The following is an 18,060-nucleotide window of genomic DNA, read 5'->3' on the forward strand; positions in this document are numbered from 1 at the left end:
AGGTTTATATTTTATATCTGGCGAGTGTGAGTGCTTGTATGTCATTAGTTGGGTGTTGAGGATTGTCAAACCCATCTATACAACTTTTTCTTAGTGATAAGACGCATGGTGATTCTTCTGGTCATTTTTCTGGAAAAAAAAAAGCCTCTTATGACACGGGAAATATGGTACTGTACTTACATATTTTCCATTTGTTCTGACACATATACAAAACCTTCACTCTTTACTATGGAGACTCACCCTTAGTAGGGTAGAGGTCTGAAACCCAACTGGTTAGGAACTTGACCTGGCGTGCAAGTATGAGTTTGTTCGAGCATGAGAGGCAACCTGACACCTCGTGAATTCTCCATTTGGTAGGCTGGGAGTTGATGGTCTGAGCAATCATGATGAATTAGTGGAAACTAACCACTGAATATGCCTTTTCATACCTAAATCTAGACCATAACCAATTCCCCTTCACAGGGAGAATAGGGACATAACAAAATACATATCATACTTCAGACCACACAAGGGAAATGGTATTTACCTGCAGCCTTTCTAGCTCCCAAGCACTTCCAACAGCACCTTTCAGGTCACTCCATGGTGCTGATGAGCAACAACATGTTGACCAGCCACCACAGGACCCCGAGATATGGTATCTAGGCTCCTGTGGGTAACGTATTGCAGCTAATGTGCACTAACGGTGTTCTGACATCGCCAGACACCTGTTTGTAAGACCTGCGCCACAGATAAGTAACGTTTGAAGGCTATGGACTCGCTTATGCCCCTAACATAATGTGAAGAGTCAGGATTCAGGGTGCAATCAATGACCTACCAAATCCATGCAAAGATAGTATTTCTCTTAACTCTCCTTCTGACCCTGCCAATGCTAACAAACAAACGTTTGATATGTGGGCGAGCTCTGGATGTGCATTTGATATACCGTTTCAGTAGTCTCACAGGACACAGTAACAGTTGATCAGAATCGTTGGTTACATCACAGACTCAAAATCTGGAAGAGCCGTAACCTTGAGACCACTACAGTCGGATTCTGGGTCTTAGCTACAAACTCAGGGATGAAGCTGTGGGTTATCTAGCCCCATCCCTTTGAATGGGTGATGTTGTAGGAAAGACTATGCAACTCACTGACCCTCTTAGCCGAGGGAAGGGTGAAAATGAAAACCATCTGGAGAGTCAAGTCACAATTGGAGGACTGACATAGGAGCAACTAAGCTAAAAACTCTGTATGAGGAGAGACAATTCCATCGACAAGGAAATGTCAGCGCTATTCAACCTATAGACAAGGCTCAAGGCTGAGCGATAGCCTTTCACTGCCAAGACCGAACAGTTTTTCCTCCAAAAGATGTAAAAGAAACTCCGCTATCACTGGATGGTGGCATCGAGAGGAGAAATACTCCATCAACGACACCAATTACAGAAGATAGTCCACTTTGCCTGGTAGAAGGTGAGTGATGACTAAAAGGGGTATCCAAACATCCTTTTTGAGTGCAAAAAGTCTCTCTGCAAGAGATGCTGAATAACCTCCATGTGTGAAATCATAGGGACGCAACTGCAGAGTGGTATACTGTATCTCTACGTACAGTTGATTGAGTAGGTGGTGGAGGGGAGGCAATTCCCTCAGTACCTCTGCTAGCAGAAGTAAAAGATCTGCGAACTATTCTGCTTGTTGCCACATTGGATCTATTAGTGTCATCAAAAGATCTTGTGATGCCCTCACTTTATTGAGGGTTGCCTAATTCGACAGAAGGGGGAGAACATGTAGTAGATGTCCAGGTTATCCTACGGATGTTGGCAGGCATCTTGAAGAGATGTCTGGGGATCTGGTACTGGCAAACAATATGCCAGAAGTTTCTGGTTAAAGACGTCAACAGGTCTAATATCAGTGACAGGCCAGACAGTACTACATTGGATCCTTCTCTCATGTTACAGGTCACTTTCCCTTTGTCTATACATACACCAAATAGTCTGGCCTATTCTTTACAGATTTTCCTCTGTCCTCATACACCTGGCAACAATGATATTACCAAACAATATTTCCTCCCCCAAGGGATTAACTACCTCACTGTAATTGTTCAGGGGCTACTTTCCTCTTGGAAAGGGTAGAGGAGACTCTTTAGCTATGGTAAGCAGCTCTTCTAGGAGAAGGACACTCCAAAATCAAACCATTCTTCTCTAGTCTTGGGTAGTGCCATGGTCTTCCACTGTTTTAGGCTCGAGTTCTCTTGCTTGAGGGTACACTCGGACACACTAATCTATCTAATTTCTCTTCCTTAAAGTTTTTATAGTTTATATAGGAAATATTCACTTTAATATTGTTACTGTTCTTAAAATATTTCATTTTTCCTTCTTTACTTTCCTCACTAGGCCATTTTCCCTGTTAGGGACCCTGGGCTTAAAGCATCCTGCTTTTCCAACTACGGTTATAGCTTAGCAAGTAATAATAATAATAATAATAATAATAATAATAATAATAATAATAATAATAATAATAATAACAATAATAATAATAATAATACGTAATAATAACCCCTCAAAGTCAAAACTTTGTTGGCTATCCGAGGATGTAAAGACCCCTCGGAGCCAACTATCTGAGTCTTCCTGAATAGGGCTGACAGGGCGATTGAATTGCCTTTCCTCTAATGCAGTATTCCCACTGTCATGTTGTTGCTCATCAGCACCATGGAGTGACCTAAAAGGAGCTGTTGGAAGTGCTTGGGAGCTAGAAAGGCTGCTCTCATTGATTGATTTAAAGTTTTCAGGCATCCTGACATCTAAGGTCATTGACGCATATTTCATTTAGTTTATATACAGTGAGCCCTCGCTACTTCGCGGTTCGACCATCGCGGATTCACCACTTCGCGGGTTTTTTTCATAACCCATATATATATATATATATACATATCGCGGATTTTCCGGAAATTTCGAAAATACCGCGATGTCTGAAGACCCCAAATACGATAATTCGTTACCTGTAATTCCATTAATACTGTAATTAGTAATATCTGCTCTTACTGATTGTTCATTGCATTACATATGACATATAATTCAGCACAGAAAGAAATAAAACACGAAAAGAGAATGTGATCATACGATAATTCAGTACTGTATACAGTACGTAGTAAAATTAAATCGAACATGAAACGCAAATCAGATGCAGTCATACCATATTAGAATGGTGTAAGGCTGCTGATGGCTACTACTGTACTACAAATGTAATGAATGTGCATCTTTTCCATGAATCTTTTGTATGTATACATACGTAGTACTGCATCCAATAATATTCTTTGTTGCAAAAATCACATCTCGAATAAGCGTACGAGAGAGAGAGAGAGAGAGAGAGAGAGAGAGAGAGAGAGAGAGAGAGAGAGAGAGACATATCCTACAACAAAACAAGCGTAAAATAGCGTACGTAAAGCTGTATTATTATTATTATTATTATTATTATTATTATTGTTGTTATTAAAATTATTATTATTATTATTATTATTATTATTATTATTATTATTATTACTATCATTATTTATTATTATTATTAGTATTATTATTATTACTGTATACGTAGGGTACCTCGTACTTTGAATTGGTAACCTACGTAGCATATACGACGGGTTGTGATTGGTTCAAGCGCTGATAGATGACGAATCAGAACCCAAGTTTTGTTATCTAGCCTGTGATTGGTGTTTTGCCCGCATCTCCAACCCGCAGCATCTACGTATTCGAGGTCACTTTGTCTCTCGCCGTATCGCTGTGTAGATGTTGTTAAGTTATTGTGAACTTTAATCTGTGCTGTGCGTGACTGTTTTAAGTTGAACTTTTTGTTGAACTTTCTGTTAAACCCTACTGTACAATGCCTCCCAAGCGTTCTGCTTCTACTAAGGCTGGTAGTGAGCCTAAACGCCACCGAAAGATGATGACGAATGCTGAGAAGGTGACGCTTCTCGATATGTTAAAAGACGGTAGAAGTTACGCGGCCGCTGCCCGCCATTTTGGAGTCAACGAATCCACCGTTCGCTATATCAAGAAGGACGAGGCGAACATTAGAAAGACGGCTACCATCACCTTTAGCAGATCAGCGAAGCGAGTCGTTACCACGCGTAATAAAACGATCGTACGCATGGAAGGTGCTTTAGCAGTCTGGATTGCCGACTGCCGGAAGAAGAACATAGCCTTGGATACGAACACCATCCGAACAAAGGCTTTGAGCTTGTATGAGAATTTTGCGGCAAAGGAACCTCAAGACGACGATGGCGACCATGCTGAAGAAGATGATGATGTAGATGAACCTCAACCAGGGACATCCACTGATTCCCAGCGTCAGAAACAACGTTTTTCCGCCAGCAAAGGATGGTTCGCGAAGTTTAAGAAACGCTTCGCCCTGAAAAGCGTTTCCCTGCATGGCGAGGCTGCTTCCGCTGACACTGCCGCTGCTGAAACTTACGTGAACCAGACGTTCAAGAATATTATCGCCGAAGGTGGATACAAGCCGGAACAAGTGTTTAATATGGATGAGACCGGCTTGTTTTGGAAGAGAATGCCATCGCGAACTTTCCTGTTCAAAGAAGAAGCCAAAGCCTCTGGCTTTAAAGCATACAAGGATCGCGTTACCCTCGTGATGTGTGGCAATGCTGCTGGATTTTTGCTAAAGCCGGGGCTTATTTACAAGTCGAAAAATCCTCGCGCTTTGAAAAATAAGAATAAGAATCTCCTTCCCGTGTACTGGATGCATAATCGAAAAGCATGGATTACGAAGATGCTGACCTCCAACTGGTTCCACCAGTGTTTCATCCCGCAAGTCAGTCAATATCTCTTAGAGAAGGGCTTGCCATTCAAGATCCTTCTCCTTATGGATAACGCTGGTGGACACGCAACTGACCTGTCGCGTGAGGGCGTTCAGGTTGAGTTCCTGCCACCCAACACCACGTCATTAATTGAACCGATGGACCAGGGGGTTATCAGGGCATTCAAGGCCCTCTACACGAAGAATACCTTGGCGATGCTGCCCAAGAAGATGAAGATGAAAATTTTAATTTGTAGGCGTACTGGCGGCAGTACACCATAGCCACGTGCCTGCAGAACATTCAGAAGGCACTGCAAGAAATGAAACCTGCAACCGTGAATGCGAGCTGGAAGAAGTTGTGGCCCCAGATTGTTTACGACGACGAGGGATTTACTCCGTCTGAAATCCAACACTCTGCAATACGCAAATCTGTGCAGTTGGCTGCGATAATTGGAGGTGATGGGTTTGGCGACATGACGACTGAAGACGTCGACGAGTTGTTGGACTGCCATTCCCAGCCGCTAATTGACGCAGACATAGAAGACCTGACGAAATCGGCCAGTGAAGAAGAGAGCTAAACACAGGAAGAGACCCAAGAAAAAGTCGAAGAAACGGGCTTTACATTAGAACGGCTTGCCAAGGTCTGCAACCATATAAAGGAGGTGAAAGAAATGTTGCAAGAGTGGGATGAGGATATGGTTCGGTCTATGCAATTCTGTAACAAGGTCGATGACATCATGACTCCCTACAGGATGCTCTTAGAGCGAAAAAAGAAGCAGTGGCAGCAACTTCCGATCACAATGTTCTTCCAGCCTCGCAAAAAAGAGCCAGTTCCTCCTGCTAGTACGCCTTCGGAAGAAATTGAAGAAGTTTCCCAGGAAGAAGTTGAAGAGGTGTCCCAGGAAAAGACACCTCCGTCTGAAGAGACGTAAAATACTATCATTGGCTGCACAGTAGAAGACATCATCAGCTTCATCATCATCATTTCTACTGTGCAGCAAATTCATCGCCATCATCATTCAAGTTTTTTTTCAACTTCTTTCGTGGTGAGTACAGTAACAATCTTTATTTTTTACTTTAATATTCTAACATTTTAATATTTGTGTCTGTTTTAGTTTAGTACTGTATGCATTAAGTTAAAGGGAAGGTTTTAAAAGTCTGAAGAGTATACATGTTGTAACCTATCATATTTTTTTTGTTTAAAATTTACATTTACGTATGTAAAACAATCTCTCTCTCTCTCTCTCTCTCTCTCTCTCTCTCTCTCTCTCTCTCTCTCTCTCTCTCTCTCTCTCTCTCTCTCTCTCTCTCTCTCAAATTGTTTTCCTGCTTTGCTACGTACAGTATGTACTGTATGATTTTATATAGATACGGTAAATAATATTTGTAATAACATATTTTCTAAAAGCTTTTACTGTAATATCATTATTTATCACTTTCATCATGCGCGTTAAATGCCTTTTTTGTTTACTGAGCGTGGTTGTTTACTGAGCGTACTTTATGACGCCGTCGTTTCAGGCGGCGTCATAAAGAAAAACATTTCATTTGGAAGTCCTAAGAAAAATTAAGTAAAACATTGGTAATAACAAAATCAACATACTGTATAATCAATATAATCGATGCAAAAACTAACCTATACACAGATGTGTACACTAAATGCGTTTGTTTCTTCATTATGATCAGAGAAACGTAAACAAAACATTGGTTGCCATTTTTTATCGTGCTTTTTGGCGTGTTTAGGAAACGCATGATATAAAATCGCCTTTAATATTTGTGCCTGTTTTAGTTTAGGGTACTGTAGTACATGCATTAAGTGTTCTGTACATTAAAGGGTAGTTTATTAACAGTACTACGTACAAGGGAAGGTTTTAAAAGTCTGAATATACATGTTAAATAAATAGGTAAATATGGTGTCACTACTTCGTGGATTTTCACCTATCGCGGTCGGGTCTGGAACCTAACTACCGCGATAAACGAGGGTTCACTGTATATATATATATATATATATATATATATATATATATATATATATATATATATATATAAGAATATTCAGTTAAAACCATAAAAGTTGAATGTCATTATAAAAGTTAAATAGTTTTCAAAGGTCCTGCTTCTGAAATAAGTCTATAAATGCCACTTGCATAGTAGGACAATCTTGGCAAGGATGAACCTGTCACTCTCACCTCGAGCCTCAAACAAATATCTATTCCTCAAGTTATTATAATTGGGGCATTCGGTTAACAAATGCCTCACTGTTAGAGGTACTAAACAGTCGTCACAATACGGTTGGTGTTGGCCCTTCAGCAGAAAATCGTGTGTCAACCGAATGTGACCAATACAGAGACGACAAAGAAATATCTCCCATTTTCGGGGCATCATGTTATACCTCCAAGGTGATATGACATTTGTTACTTCTCTCATTTTATTGTCATCTAGACTATCTCAGAGCTGTTGCCATTTATTGAAAAGCAATTTCTTTATGTTAGGTAGGAAATCCTTACATGAAATGGGATACCTTCTTGGCAGCAACTCAGATGCAGCATTCTTTGCCAAAGTCTGCTCTCATTTCTAGATTTATGTGGCTCTGCTGGTCAGCATTGGACAACAGCCAGGAGTCCATGTGCTGCAGCAGGTGAGCCCCCACCCTTCTTTTGACACATCCATGAGAAGCATCAAATCTGGAAGGGGAGGGTGAGCTCTAAACCCCTGAGAAAGTTATTTGCTATCCACCAACTCAGGTCTCTCTTCTGCTTCAATCCTATCAGAACCCAGAGGTCTGGAGGATCCCTGTGTTGCAACCAGAAAGATTTTAGTTGCCACTGGAGAGATCGAATGCTCAGATGGCCGTTGGGCACCAAAAGTTCCAGAAAGGTCAGATGTCCCTACAGGTAAAGCCACAGATGTGCTTGCAGCGAGTTTTGCGAGAGGAAGGGACAGGTCGCTTCCTTGAATCTCTTTATCCTGCTTTGAAATGGAAAAGCTTTGCCTTTTTGGGTGTGTATTTGCATCCAGAGGTATACCAGTTCTTGAGAAGGTTGGAGACATAACTTCTCAAAGTTTATAACAATCCCAGGACTTCTTGAAATTTATAATGATCCCCAGATTGAGACAAAAGCAAGAATTTTGTCTCGGGGTAAGAGAACGATCTCCACCGTGACTGCAAGAATCAACCAATCATTTAGATTTAAAGGTTTAAAGGGTTTAAAGGTCAATCATGAATGGCAGAGGCAAGGGACAGTGACACTGCCCTATCAAGCAGGACAATGTCCTAGAGACTGACCATATATACATATGATCAGTGCCAAAGCCACCTCTCCATCCAAGCTAGGACCAAGGAGGACCAAGGAGGGCCAGGCAATGGCTGCTGATAACTCGGTAGATAGACCTAAAGGCTCCTCCAAACTCCCAATTTTTAGATCACAAGAATGGTGAAGTTGCGGTGACCAAAGAAACTAACGAGTTTGAGCGGGACTCGAACCCCAGTCTGGCGATCACCAGTCAGGGACGTTACCACATCGGCTGGTGACATTGCCCTATCAAGTAGGACAATGGTCTAGACACTGAACATATATACATACGGTCAGCGCCCAAGCCCCTCTCCACCCAAGCTAGGATCAAGAAGACCTAGGTAATGGCTGCTGATGGCTCAGCAGATAGACCTATATGCTCTCCCAAACCCCCCATCCTTAGCTCACAAGGATGGTGAGGTTGCAGCAACCAAAGGAACTAACAAGTTTGAGAGGGACTCGAACCTTAGTCTGGCGCTCACCAGGTAAGGACATTACCAAAAGGCCACCACAACCAATCGAAGGAGATGAATGGCGATGGTGTGATCCCAGGTTAATACTAGGAGGAACACTTGTGAACACCTGCATGGCTGTGGACAGGCCAAAGCACAACACCTGGAATGGGTACTGTATACTCTCCTATGAAGCATGAAACGTAGGTACTTCCTTGACACAGGATGGATTTGGATATGAAAGTAAGCCATCTTCATCTCTTAATGGAGTTTGTAGGACAAACTTGATCAGAGTGGAGAGATCGATGACCGGTCTCCTGACTCCAGACACCATCTCTACAAGAAAGAGTCGACTGCAGAGGGCTGAAGATCCACCGAGTATTACTTGGAGAGCGCCATTCTCCAACATAGTCTGGACTTCTACCGGAAGGGCAAGATCCTTCGCGAAGGAACAAGACATCACCGGATGATGTGTCAAAGGAGGGGGAGAGAGTGCAAATGGGATGTGGTATCCCACTTGGAGGTCTGAGACCATCCAAGGTTCAGTCCTGAAGGACTCCCATCTCTGCCACCTGTGCTTCAGGCATCCTCCCATTGGTGGTCACTTGGAAAGAATACGTTCTAGCAGGAGTGGCTAGATCCCTCCTCTGCCCCTAAAATCCTTGGCAAGAATTGGCTGCTTAGAAGCTTACCTCTTGGCGCTGGACAGCCTCAAAGTATTTGATGTCTTTGTATGTGCCTGCCTATGCCTGCGGGATGTCCTCGGTGCGGATGGTGCCAAAGAGTGAGGGCAGGATGTCAAAGCCCTATGGAGATGGGAGTCGTGACTCGCCTTCCTCCATCGCTCCATGAATGCGTCAATGTCTTCCAATTTAACATGGAGGGACTCTCCATTGACGACTACGTTGTGAGTGAAGAACTTGACAGCTCTCACTCTTATAAGTAAAAAGTGTTCCTTGCTTTCTTCCACTCAAGATTGACAAAGTTCTTGATGACAATCAGGTACCCAATAGAGCCAGACCAGAAGCTGATCCATGAAGAAGCCTGCAATGGAACCTTTGCAACCTGCTCCATGTTCGCAGCTTCTGCAGCTGAGAGTCACCAGCTGCGCCACTAACCTGTTTAAGGGGATATTGTGTGCCAATTCCAAGACCACTGGGTCCAATGGCAGTGGTGTGGGGTCCTCATTGAGGATGTTGTAGTATTCCCTCTGCCATACAAACAGCACAGGAATCAACCGAGATCAGTTGCTAGTCTTGAGAGAGCTTACAGGGCCTGCGACCTTGGATATGACCTTCCAGGCTGTCCAGGATCCCTTCACCTACACCATGGTAACTCGATTCTTGTCTTCCTTGTTTGAGGGGCCTGGCAAAAGAAATCAAGCGCCGTGTCCTTCCCTTCTAGAAGAGAGTAAGAGGGGTGTTCTCTACGGCAAAAGGTGGGTCTGGGGGCTTCTCTCCCAGGGTGTTGGAACTCATTGTATGAATTATTTTGTTGAGGGTGTTGAGGGGTGCACATCCTAGGTGTCGTTGCTCTCCTCACCAAAGAATTTTGTCCAAATCTCTGCCTTTTCTATGGCAGCGGCCAGATCTGAAGGAGGGAAAAGGGATGGAGAACTCCCAAGGTCGAAGTTTCTGAGACATAGCCAGTCCCTTAGGGATAACTTCTTTGAACACCTGGCTAAGACTGCTGCGCATCTCTTAAAGAATTCTAGGCCTTCGGCCCCTGATCATGAGAGGTCTTCAAACTGTTTAAGGGTGGATTTGTTCTGTAGGTTCTCTGTCACTGCAAAGTGTGAAACTGTTCCTGACCAGTGGTCAAGCCAGGAACACTTTTGAATAGCCAACATAGCAACTACCTCCATATTTATCACTTCAGGCCCCGAAAACACAGAGGGAAGGTTAAGTAATTTATCACACGGTATGGATTGTACCAGATTAGCAGTGCCGGCATCAATAGGGAGTGGGCTTGTGAACGTGCCAGTGTACACAAATCTTCTCTAGCAAGAAAGGCTAAGGGAGGTAACTTTGAGGACCTGCTAGCCTGTAAAAGTTTTTTCTGCCTCTGAGACTTGTGTATTGAATAAGTCCATGTGTCTCTAGTTTGAATTGCTTAGATGTGCCTCAAGCATAAACTGCTAATAGACGATGTGCAACCAATTCTATCTTCCTTCGATCTCAAAGTCCTGGACATAGGTTTGATGTGGTGCTCTTCATTCAAACTAGAATTGAATTGAATTGAATATAGGATTTAGGCATTAAGCCAAGCACTGGGGCATCAAAGGCCATTCAGCGCTATATAACGAAAATCATTCAATCATATCTGTATACTCACACCATTTAGTATCATTGTATTAAAGGTTAAAATGATACGAAATGGTGTGATTATACAGATATGATTGAAGGATTTTTGTTATATAGCGCTGAATGGCCTTTGATGCCCCAGTGCTTGGCTTAATGCCTAAATCCTATATTCAATTCAATTCAATTCTAGTTTGAATGAAGAGCACCACATCAAACCTATGTCCAGGACTTTGAGATCGAAGGAAGATAGAATTGGTTGCACATCGTCTATTAGCAGTTTATGCTTGAGGCACATCTGAACAATTCAAACGACGGATAAAACTCATGATTCTAATATAGTGTGATACTTCCGAACCATACATAAGGACCTCGAGGGGAGCTAAATCAGCTGAGCTGGTTGCAGCATAGTTCTCTGGAGAGTCATTAATAGTAATAATGTCATGGTCAACTAGTGGTTCCAATTTTGGGATAATTGGTTGTTACATCTTAATGGTTACATTAGAATTCTTTACTTTTCCCCTAACGTCCTTCCTTTCCCTTGTGACATTCAGTGAATGGAGAAATGAGGAGGCGGAAAAGTACGGAGAGAAGACCAGCTCACTCCAGTCATGAGGGTGACTACCTCTAGAAACTCACAAAAGAGAAACGGAGTTCCTTGTCTGAACTCGACTTGCGTGAGGAGAAGGATTTCTCAGCGGCAGACCATTGGGCGCACCTTCTACAAGGACCACGTCTACAATGCTTACTAATGGTGACATCACTTGCATCAGATGGGGGAATTACTCTCAGTTATGGGGGACAAGATTCTAGTGCCCTTTTACATCCTTGAACCTGAAAAGAAAACTCAACGGAAAAATAAGGCTCCTGCCCTTCAGGAGAATATGTAAAATGAGAAACATTACGAACATTAGGCAGAGCACTATGGCTAAGCAAATAAACAGGTTTCTTGTTAGAATAGCTCATGACTTTAAGGTTGTTTGAAAAAAAAAGGTTAGTAGTTATCAATTGAGGCATCTTTATAAGATAATGAAGATGATGATGGAACACTACTGTGAGGGGGTTCCACTCGCATACGAGCCTGAGAAGTTGAAGCACGATCTGAACATGTGTAATCATGTGGTAAGGGAGCAGAACCATCACGCAGAGGAATACTATCATGCAATGAAATGGTGGCGTGCGTCGTGAAGTCTCACAAGAAGGCCTAGCAGAGCAAACAGACTTGCTGGTCTGAACACCCTGCTAAGGAATATTCTCACTCATTAGGATGGTGGGCGTGTAGTGACGTCATCATGTGTAGGAATAGCAGCTCCTACAGACTTGTTGGTCTGAACGTACGTCCGAGCTGAACCATGGATGGACAAAATTCGTGGAACTAATAAAGATTTAGTACAGTAGTTACAATCGACTTCCTAGCGGTTGACTTAGGAGGAAAGAACACAAGGACTTAGAGCAACCTGGTTTGGCTAAAACTGCGGTTGTGGACACAGCCGAAGGATTCCGACCAACCTCAAAACAACCTGCTGGAAAGTTATGGGACAAGTCCATAAACTCTTTAGAGAAAAATAGTACCGAGGACCCCTAAGGGTACATGGCAAGCCTGTCTCGTGGGAACAAGCTGGAGAATGATAAAAGGGGTCCTTCAGTAAGGCTGATTCTCTACTTGGGGAACTAGCAGTCTTGACTCTAAGGTTCCATGCACAGTAACGATGGGAGACTTTCAATGTTTGTATAGGAGATACCTCCAACAGCAAAAAGTCATTCCTGACACAATTAGCTGTAACCATATAAAGCTCACCTCTTAAATCAATAGTGGGAGGTGAGGGAGATCCTAGCATGGTAGAATAATCACATACCAAGGATACTGGGATTGGATCCGGCTCAGGGAGTGCAGCAGCCATAGCCTAAAGATCTGTCACAAGCATTGACTCAGGATCATCAAGCACAATTTCATTACTAGGTGATAAAACATTAACAAATTTATGACTGTCAATAACTAAATCATGGATGTCATCCCCTGTGCCAGGAACTTCAGATGGCTCCAGACACAAAGGAAAAGGGTGGGGGACAATTTCATTGCAGAAACAAGCTTGAGTTTCTTACCATTGATGGGAGAAGGCGTGGAAGGGAAATTATCTCTTAGCTCATTTCTTGCATTGAGAATTATATCTTTCCCACAGGGAGGACGGGCCCTCCCTAAATACTAACATGGAGATTCCACGGAACATCCCTTGCCTCGGCATGAGGGGCAAACAGGATATGGGTCGACATCAACCAGGCTCATGAAGGTGTCACAGGGGCGCCCGCCACAGACGGGGAACAAACGCATGATGCTAGAAGTACTAGTTATAATACAATACATATACTCATAAATAATGGAAGCAACATATACTCATAAATAATGGAAGCACACCTAGTGACCATGATAACAGAAAAAAACACAAAGCACTAAGCACTATAAAGGTATCGAGTTGGATATACTGTAGCAGTAATGATCATAGAAGAAAGGAGTGACTGCCTCCTCTTAGCACGACGACCAGAAGATAGATGTAAGTCATTCAAGCAATGCATAGCCACCATGAAATAGGATTGACTGGCAACCATTTTTACAATGATGCAATCAAAAAAAGAAAAAGTGTGTTTACAGCCAGGTAAAATTGGGTTTACAGAGTGAGATGGCACGTCTTCACTCTACCGAGCCAAAACCAAACGTAGTGTAACGCAATTAGTGAGTTTGTGAGTGGGGTGGCTGGTCTACACACCCCGCGCTAACTAGCTAGAGGGTCGTTAACACCTGGCATTAAAACCTATGGCTAGATTCCAAATCTTGTAAGGATGGGAGTTCCTCCACATCCTATAAAACACCTGATAAAATTCCCTTGAGACATAGATAATTCAGAGCATGAGCATCTGTGTTATATGGAAGTGAACAATATAAAAATATAATCAAATATCCTCTTAAGAAGTATGAAGAAAAAACTAAGAGTTGTAAATAGCTAATGGAATTGCTGCTTTAGTCAAGGCTCACATTTACTATTACACCAAGTAAAACTACAAACATTATGTGCAAATAATAAGTATTCTTCGCTTATCATGATGTTCTAAATCTTAACACGGGATATAGTCTCTTGAGAGCTAAAGGTTTCAAAATCTCTTGCTTATTAATTTCTGTCATTGTATGATTATAAACTTACCCAACTAATGGACAATGTTTCAGTTTCACCTTTATCATCATCAACATATGCGAAATTGCAGACTTCTGTGTTTGCTAAGTTCTGTAAAGAAATGGAAAAGAAATTAATAAAGGGATTTTGACGTAGGAAAAATCTATTTCTGGGCGAGGGACCTGTGCCGCCCAGTGAATAAGCTCCATTTAAGCACTTATTCTTAGGTAATTTACTGCTAAATATACCAGAGAAAAAATGTAAAGGAGTGCTAGGTTAACTAGCTCGCTCACCTATTGGTGTCGGTATAAAATTGGGCGTATATTCCAGAGGTCCCGCACTATTTAGATTAATCCACGACAGAGAACCCCAATAGAGGAGAGCCGTTCAACCTCACTCGGTACTACTACAATGCATCCGCTAAGAACCCAACTCCTTAGCACCCAAAGTTTGGGGACTCCAAGGGAGAGGAGCTGGGAGGGTTCACTGGGCGGCACAGGTCCCTCGCCCAGAAATAGATTTTTCCTACGTCAAAATCCCTTTTCTGGGCTCGAACCTGTGCCGCCCAGTGAATCTATACAAGAGAAAAATGTCACCAAACTTGCAAAATAAAGGAAAAAACATAAGCGTAAGAGAAATACAGGATGCTTTAATCAGAGATGAGTACCAAAAAACAATTATAAGGGTATCTTAAATATTAACATAAATCCAATAAGGTAGGTATAATAATGCCGTGAGTGATAATATATACAGATACTCAGGAGCATAAAAATTTACAAATATAATAACAGTATTCAGGTGCGAGACCAACGAATACAATAGGGTATAAATGAGGCAGGTAAGAGGGAGAGATAAAGAGTCAAGGCATTAACCTGTGAGTTACTCGGGAGTAACTACGCTCCCTGCGGCTACTGTAGAAAATTTTAGGGCTTCCAAATGTTTAAGGTAGTGTTTCTTGAACACTGACGGTGATTTCCACCCTGTATACCTGGAAAGGTCTGTAAAATTCATGTGGTGAAAGAAGTTCACCGAGGTGGCAACCGCCCTGATATCATGTGCAAGAGGAAAAGAGTCAGGGTTAGCTTGTTTAATAAAATACAAAATTTGTTGCCTGATCCCTTTAATAGTAATGGTACCGCCTTGTTCTCTAACGAATAGAGGCCCCGAGGAGTTAGAGGAGGTCCGGGATAGATAAGACCTAAGAGTAGTGACAGGGCACAGCGACGGATCTTGCGTGAGGGGAACAATTTTCCAGGAGGTCCATCTGTTTTGAGGGTCTTCATTCTTAGCCAAAAAGAATTTGTTAGGAGAAAGAAGGACCTCTCCTGAAGGCAGAAAGTCAATATGACCCGGGTCTCTCGACAAGGCTGCCAATTCAGAAATTCTTGCCCCGGAAGCCAAGCTCACTAGGAAAAGTGTTTTCCTGAGAAGGGGCATGTAATCACAAGAACTGTTAATGGTATCAGAAGCCAATTTGAGTACGTCATTAAGGAACCAGGTCACCGGGGTAGGACGAGTAACCGGTTTCAGTCTGGCACAAGCTTTCGGAATTGAAGCTAACAAAGAGTCGGTTAAGTCTATGTTAAAACCCACTAGGAAGATCTTTTTCAGAGCCGATTTAATAGTGGTGATAGTATTGGCTGCCAGACCTGATTCTAATAAAGATCTAAAGAAAGTGACTGTAAGGTTCAAGTTCATACAGTTCACGTCTGAGTCTATTAAAAATTTTGCCAACTTTTTAACTGCAGAGTCATACTGACGGATGGTGGAATCCCGTTTATCTGATTCTAGGAACAAGGTGTTTTGAGGATCAATATTGGCACCATGCATAGCCGCAAACTTCATAAAGTCCATAAAGTTAGGGCGCTCTGAATGTTTGAGAAAGCGTACACAACGCGTGTTTGTACTATCTGAGACAGAACCGGATTGGGTATCGGGTGAGGGTATAGTCTCAACTCCCGCAGGAGAGGATACCAGTTGCTCTTGGGCCAGTTGGGTGCGACCAAGGCTACTTGTCCCTTGAAGGTTCTCAGTTTGTCTAGAACTTTCAGCAAAAGATTCACCGGGGGAAAGAGATAAATCTTTTCCCAGTTGTCCCAATTCTGTGACATGGCGTCTGTGGCGTAAGCCTGAGGGTCTAGATTGGGAGCCACATATACTCTCAATTTGTGGTTGGATTCCGTGGCGAAGAGGTCCACTTGGAGACCGGGAACCTGAGAGAGAATCCACCGAAATGACTTTAGATCGAGTGACCATTCCGATTCTAGAGGGGAGGTCCGGGACAGGGCGTCTGCCACTACATTCCGGACTCCCGCCAGGTGGACAGCTGAAAGATGCCAACGGTTCGAGGCTGCTAGGGAGAATATGGCTATTAGAACATGGTTCAGAGGCCCTGACTTTGACCCGCCTCTGTTGAGGCAGCGGACCACCACTTCGCTGTCGAGGACCAGACGAAGGTGTTGTTTCTTGGGAAGAGCGAGACGTTTCAGGGTTAGAAGAACTGCCATGGCCTCTAGCACATTGATGTGAAAATGGCGGAACAAGGGAGTCCAAAGACCTTGAACTTTCTTGAGCTGAGAATAGCCGCCCCAACCTGATAGGGATGCGTCTGTGTGAATGATTAATTCCGGGGGCGGAAATCGAAGGGGAACTGACTTTGACAGACTGTTTGCTCTTGTCCAAGGAAGAAGTCTTTCCCGTAGAATGGGAGGAAGGCGGACTTTCCTGTCCCGGAGCTTCCGGTTCGCCCTCGAACGCCAGACACGATTGATATCTTTCAATTTTGCCTTCAGAAGAAGATCTGTCACTGAGGCAAACTGAAGGGAACCCAGAATCTTCTCTTGAAGCCGTCTGGAACTTACTTTGTCTTTGAGAAAGCGTTTGGTGTTTCTTGCAATCTCTAACCTCTTGGGTCTGGGAAGACACAGAGTATGAGATATAAGATCCCATTGCAGGCCGAGCCATTGGAACTTCGATTTTGGAAGAAGACGGGACTTCTTGAAGTTGATCTGGAAGCCTAGAGATTGAAGATAATGGATGACTTTGTGAGTGGCTTTTAGGCAATTTTGGGAGGTGTCTGACCAAATGAGCCAGTCGTCCAGATAGGCTACTACTTGAATCCCTTGATTCCTGAGTTCCTGAACAGCGACTTCTGCTAGCTTTGTGAAGATCCTTGGGGCAATGTTGAGCCCGAAAGGCATCACCTTGAAGGAGTAACTTTTGTCCCCTAAGCGAAAGCCTAGGTACGGACGGAAGTGTCTCGCTATCGGGACGTGATAGTAGGCGTCTGTAAGATCGATAGAGGTGGTGACGGCCCCACGGGGAAGTAAGGTCCGCACCTGCGAGACGGTAAGCATTCGAAACTTGTCGCATTGAATGGACAAGTTGAGAAGGGATAGATCTAGAATCACTCTTCTCTTGTCTGAATCCTTCTTCGGAACACTGAACAGCCGACCTTGAAACTTCAGATGTTTCGTTTCTTGTATGGCATTCTTTTGTAAAAGTTCCTGGACAAATTCGACCAGGTCCGGAGTGGAATGTTGACGAAATTTGTTCGGAGGAGGAGGTCCTTGAATCCAACTCCACCCTAGTCCCTTGGAGATGATACTGAACGCCCAGGGACTGAACCTCCATTTGTTGCGGAAGGCATAGAGCCTCCCCCCTACCTGCTGCACCTCAGTATTGGTTTGAGGAGTTGCCTCCACGTCCGCCTCGGAAGTTCTTTCCTCTGCGAAAGGCTCTTCCCCTGCCTTTGTTCTGGTTAGAGCCACGGTGGTAGCCTCTACCTCTACCATAACTCTGGGAAGAGCTATGAGCCTCGTAGGACTGGTTAAAGGCAGGGGAAGTGGCGGAGGCACCAGAAAGCTGGCTCTTAGGTAGCAGAACGGTGACATAGTCATCCGAAGGAGCCCGAGAGGTGGAAGGCTGTGCAGGGGCAACAGAAGATGGAGGAAGAGGCAGCCGGAAGTTGGATGAAGCACTCTGTTGTTGCCTGAACTGGGTGGAGGTATATGGTCTAAGCTTCTTCCTACCCCGGGCTTGATAATTTGCGGGGTCATACTTGCGTTTAGGGGTCAA

General features: G+C 43.4%; 1 protein-coding gene across 2 annotated transcripts in view; it reads right to left on the reverse strand.

Moving 5' to 3' along the window:
- LOC137617197 (cadherin EGF LAG seven-pass G-type receptor 2-like) overlaps nucleotides 1–18,060 on the reverse strand; it is a 581,094-nt gene that overhangs the window by 356,462 nt on the left and 206,572 nt on the right. For both annotated transcript variants that reach the window (XM_068347094.1, XM_068347095.1), the window contains exon 4: nucleotides 14,014–14,094. In XM_068347094.1, coding sequence (XP_068203195.1) covers nucleotides 14,014–14,094 — 81 coding nt within the window. The remainder of the gene's footprint in view (nucleotides 1–14,013; nucleotides 14,095–18,060) is intronic.

This window comes from Palaemon carinicauda, chromosome 23 (assembly GCF_036898095.1).
Source record: "Palaemon carinicauda isolate YSFRI2023 chromosome 23, ASM3689809v2, whole genome shotgun sequence".
NCBI classification, from domain to species: Eukaryota; Metazoa; Arthropoda; class Malacostraca; order Decapoda; family Palaemonidae; genus Palaemon; species Palaemon carinicauda.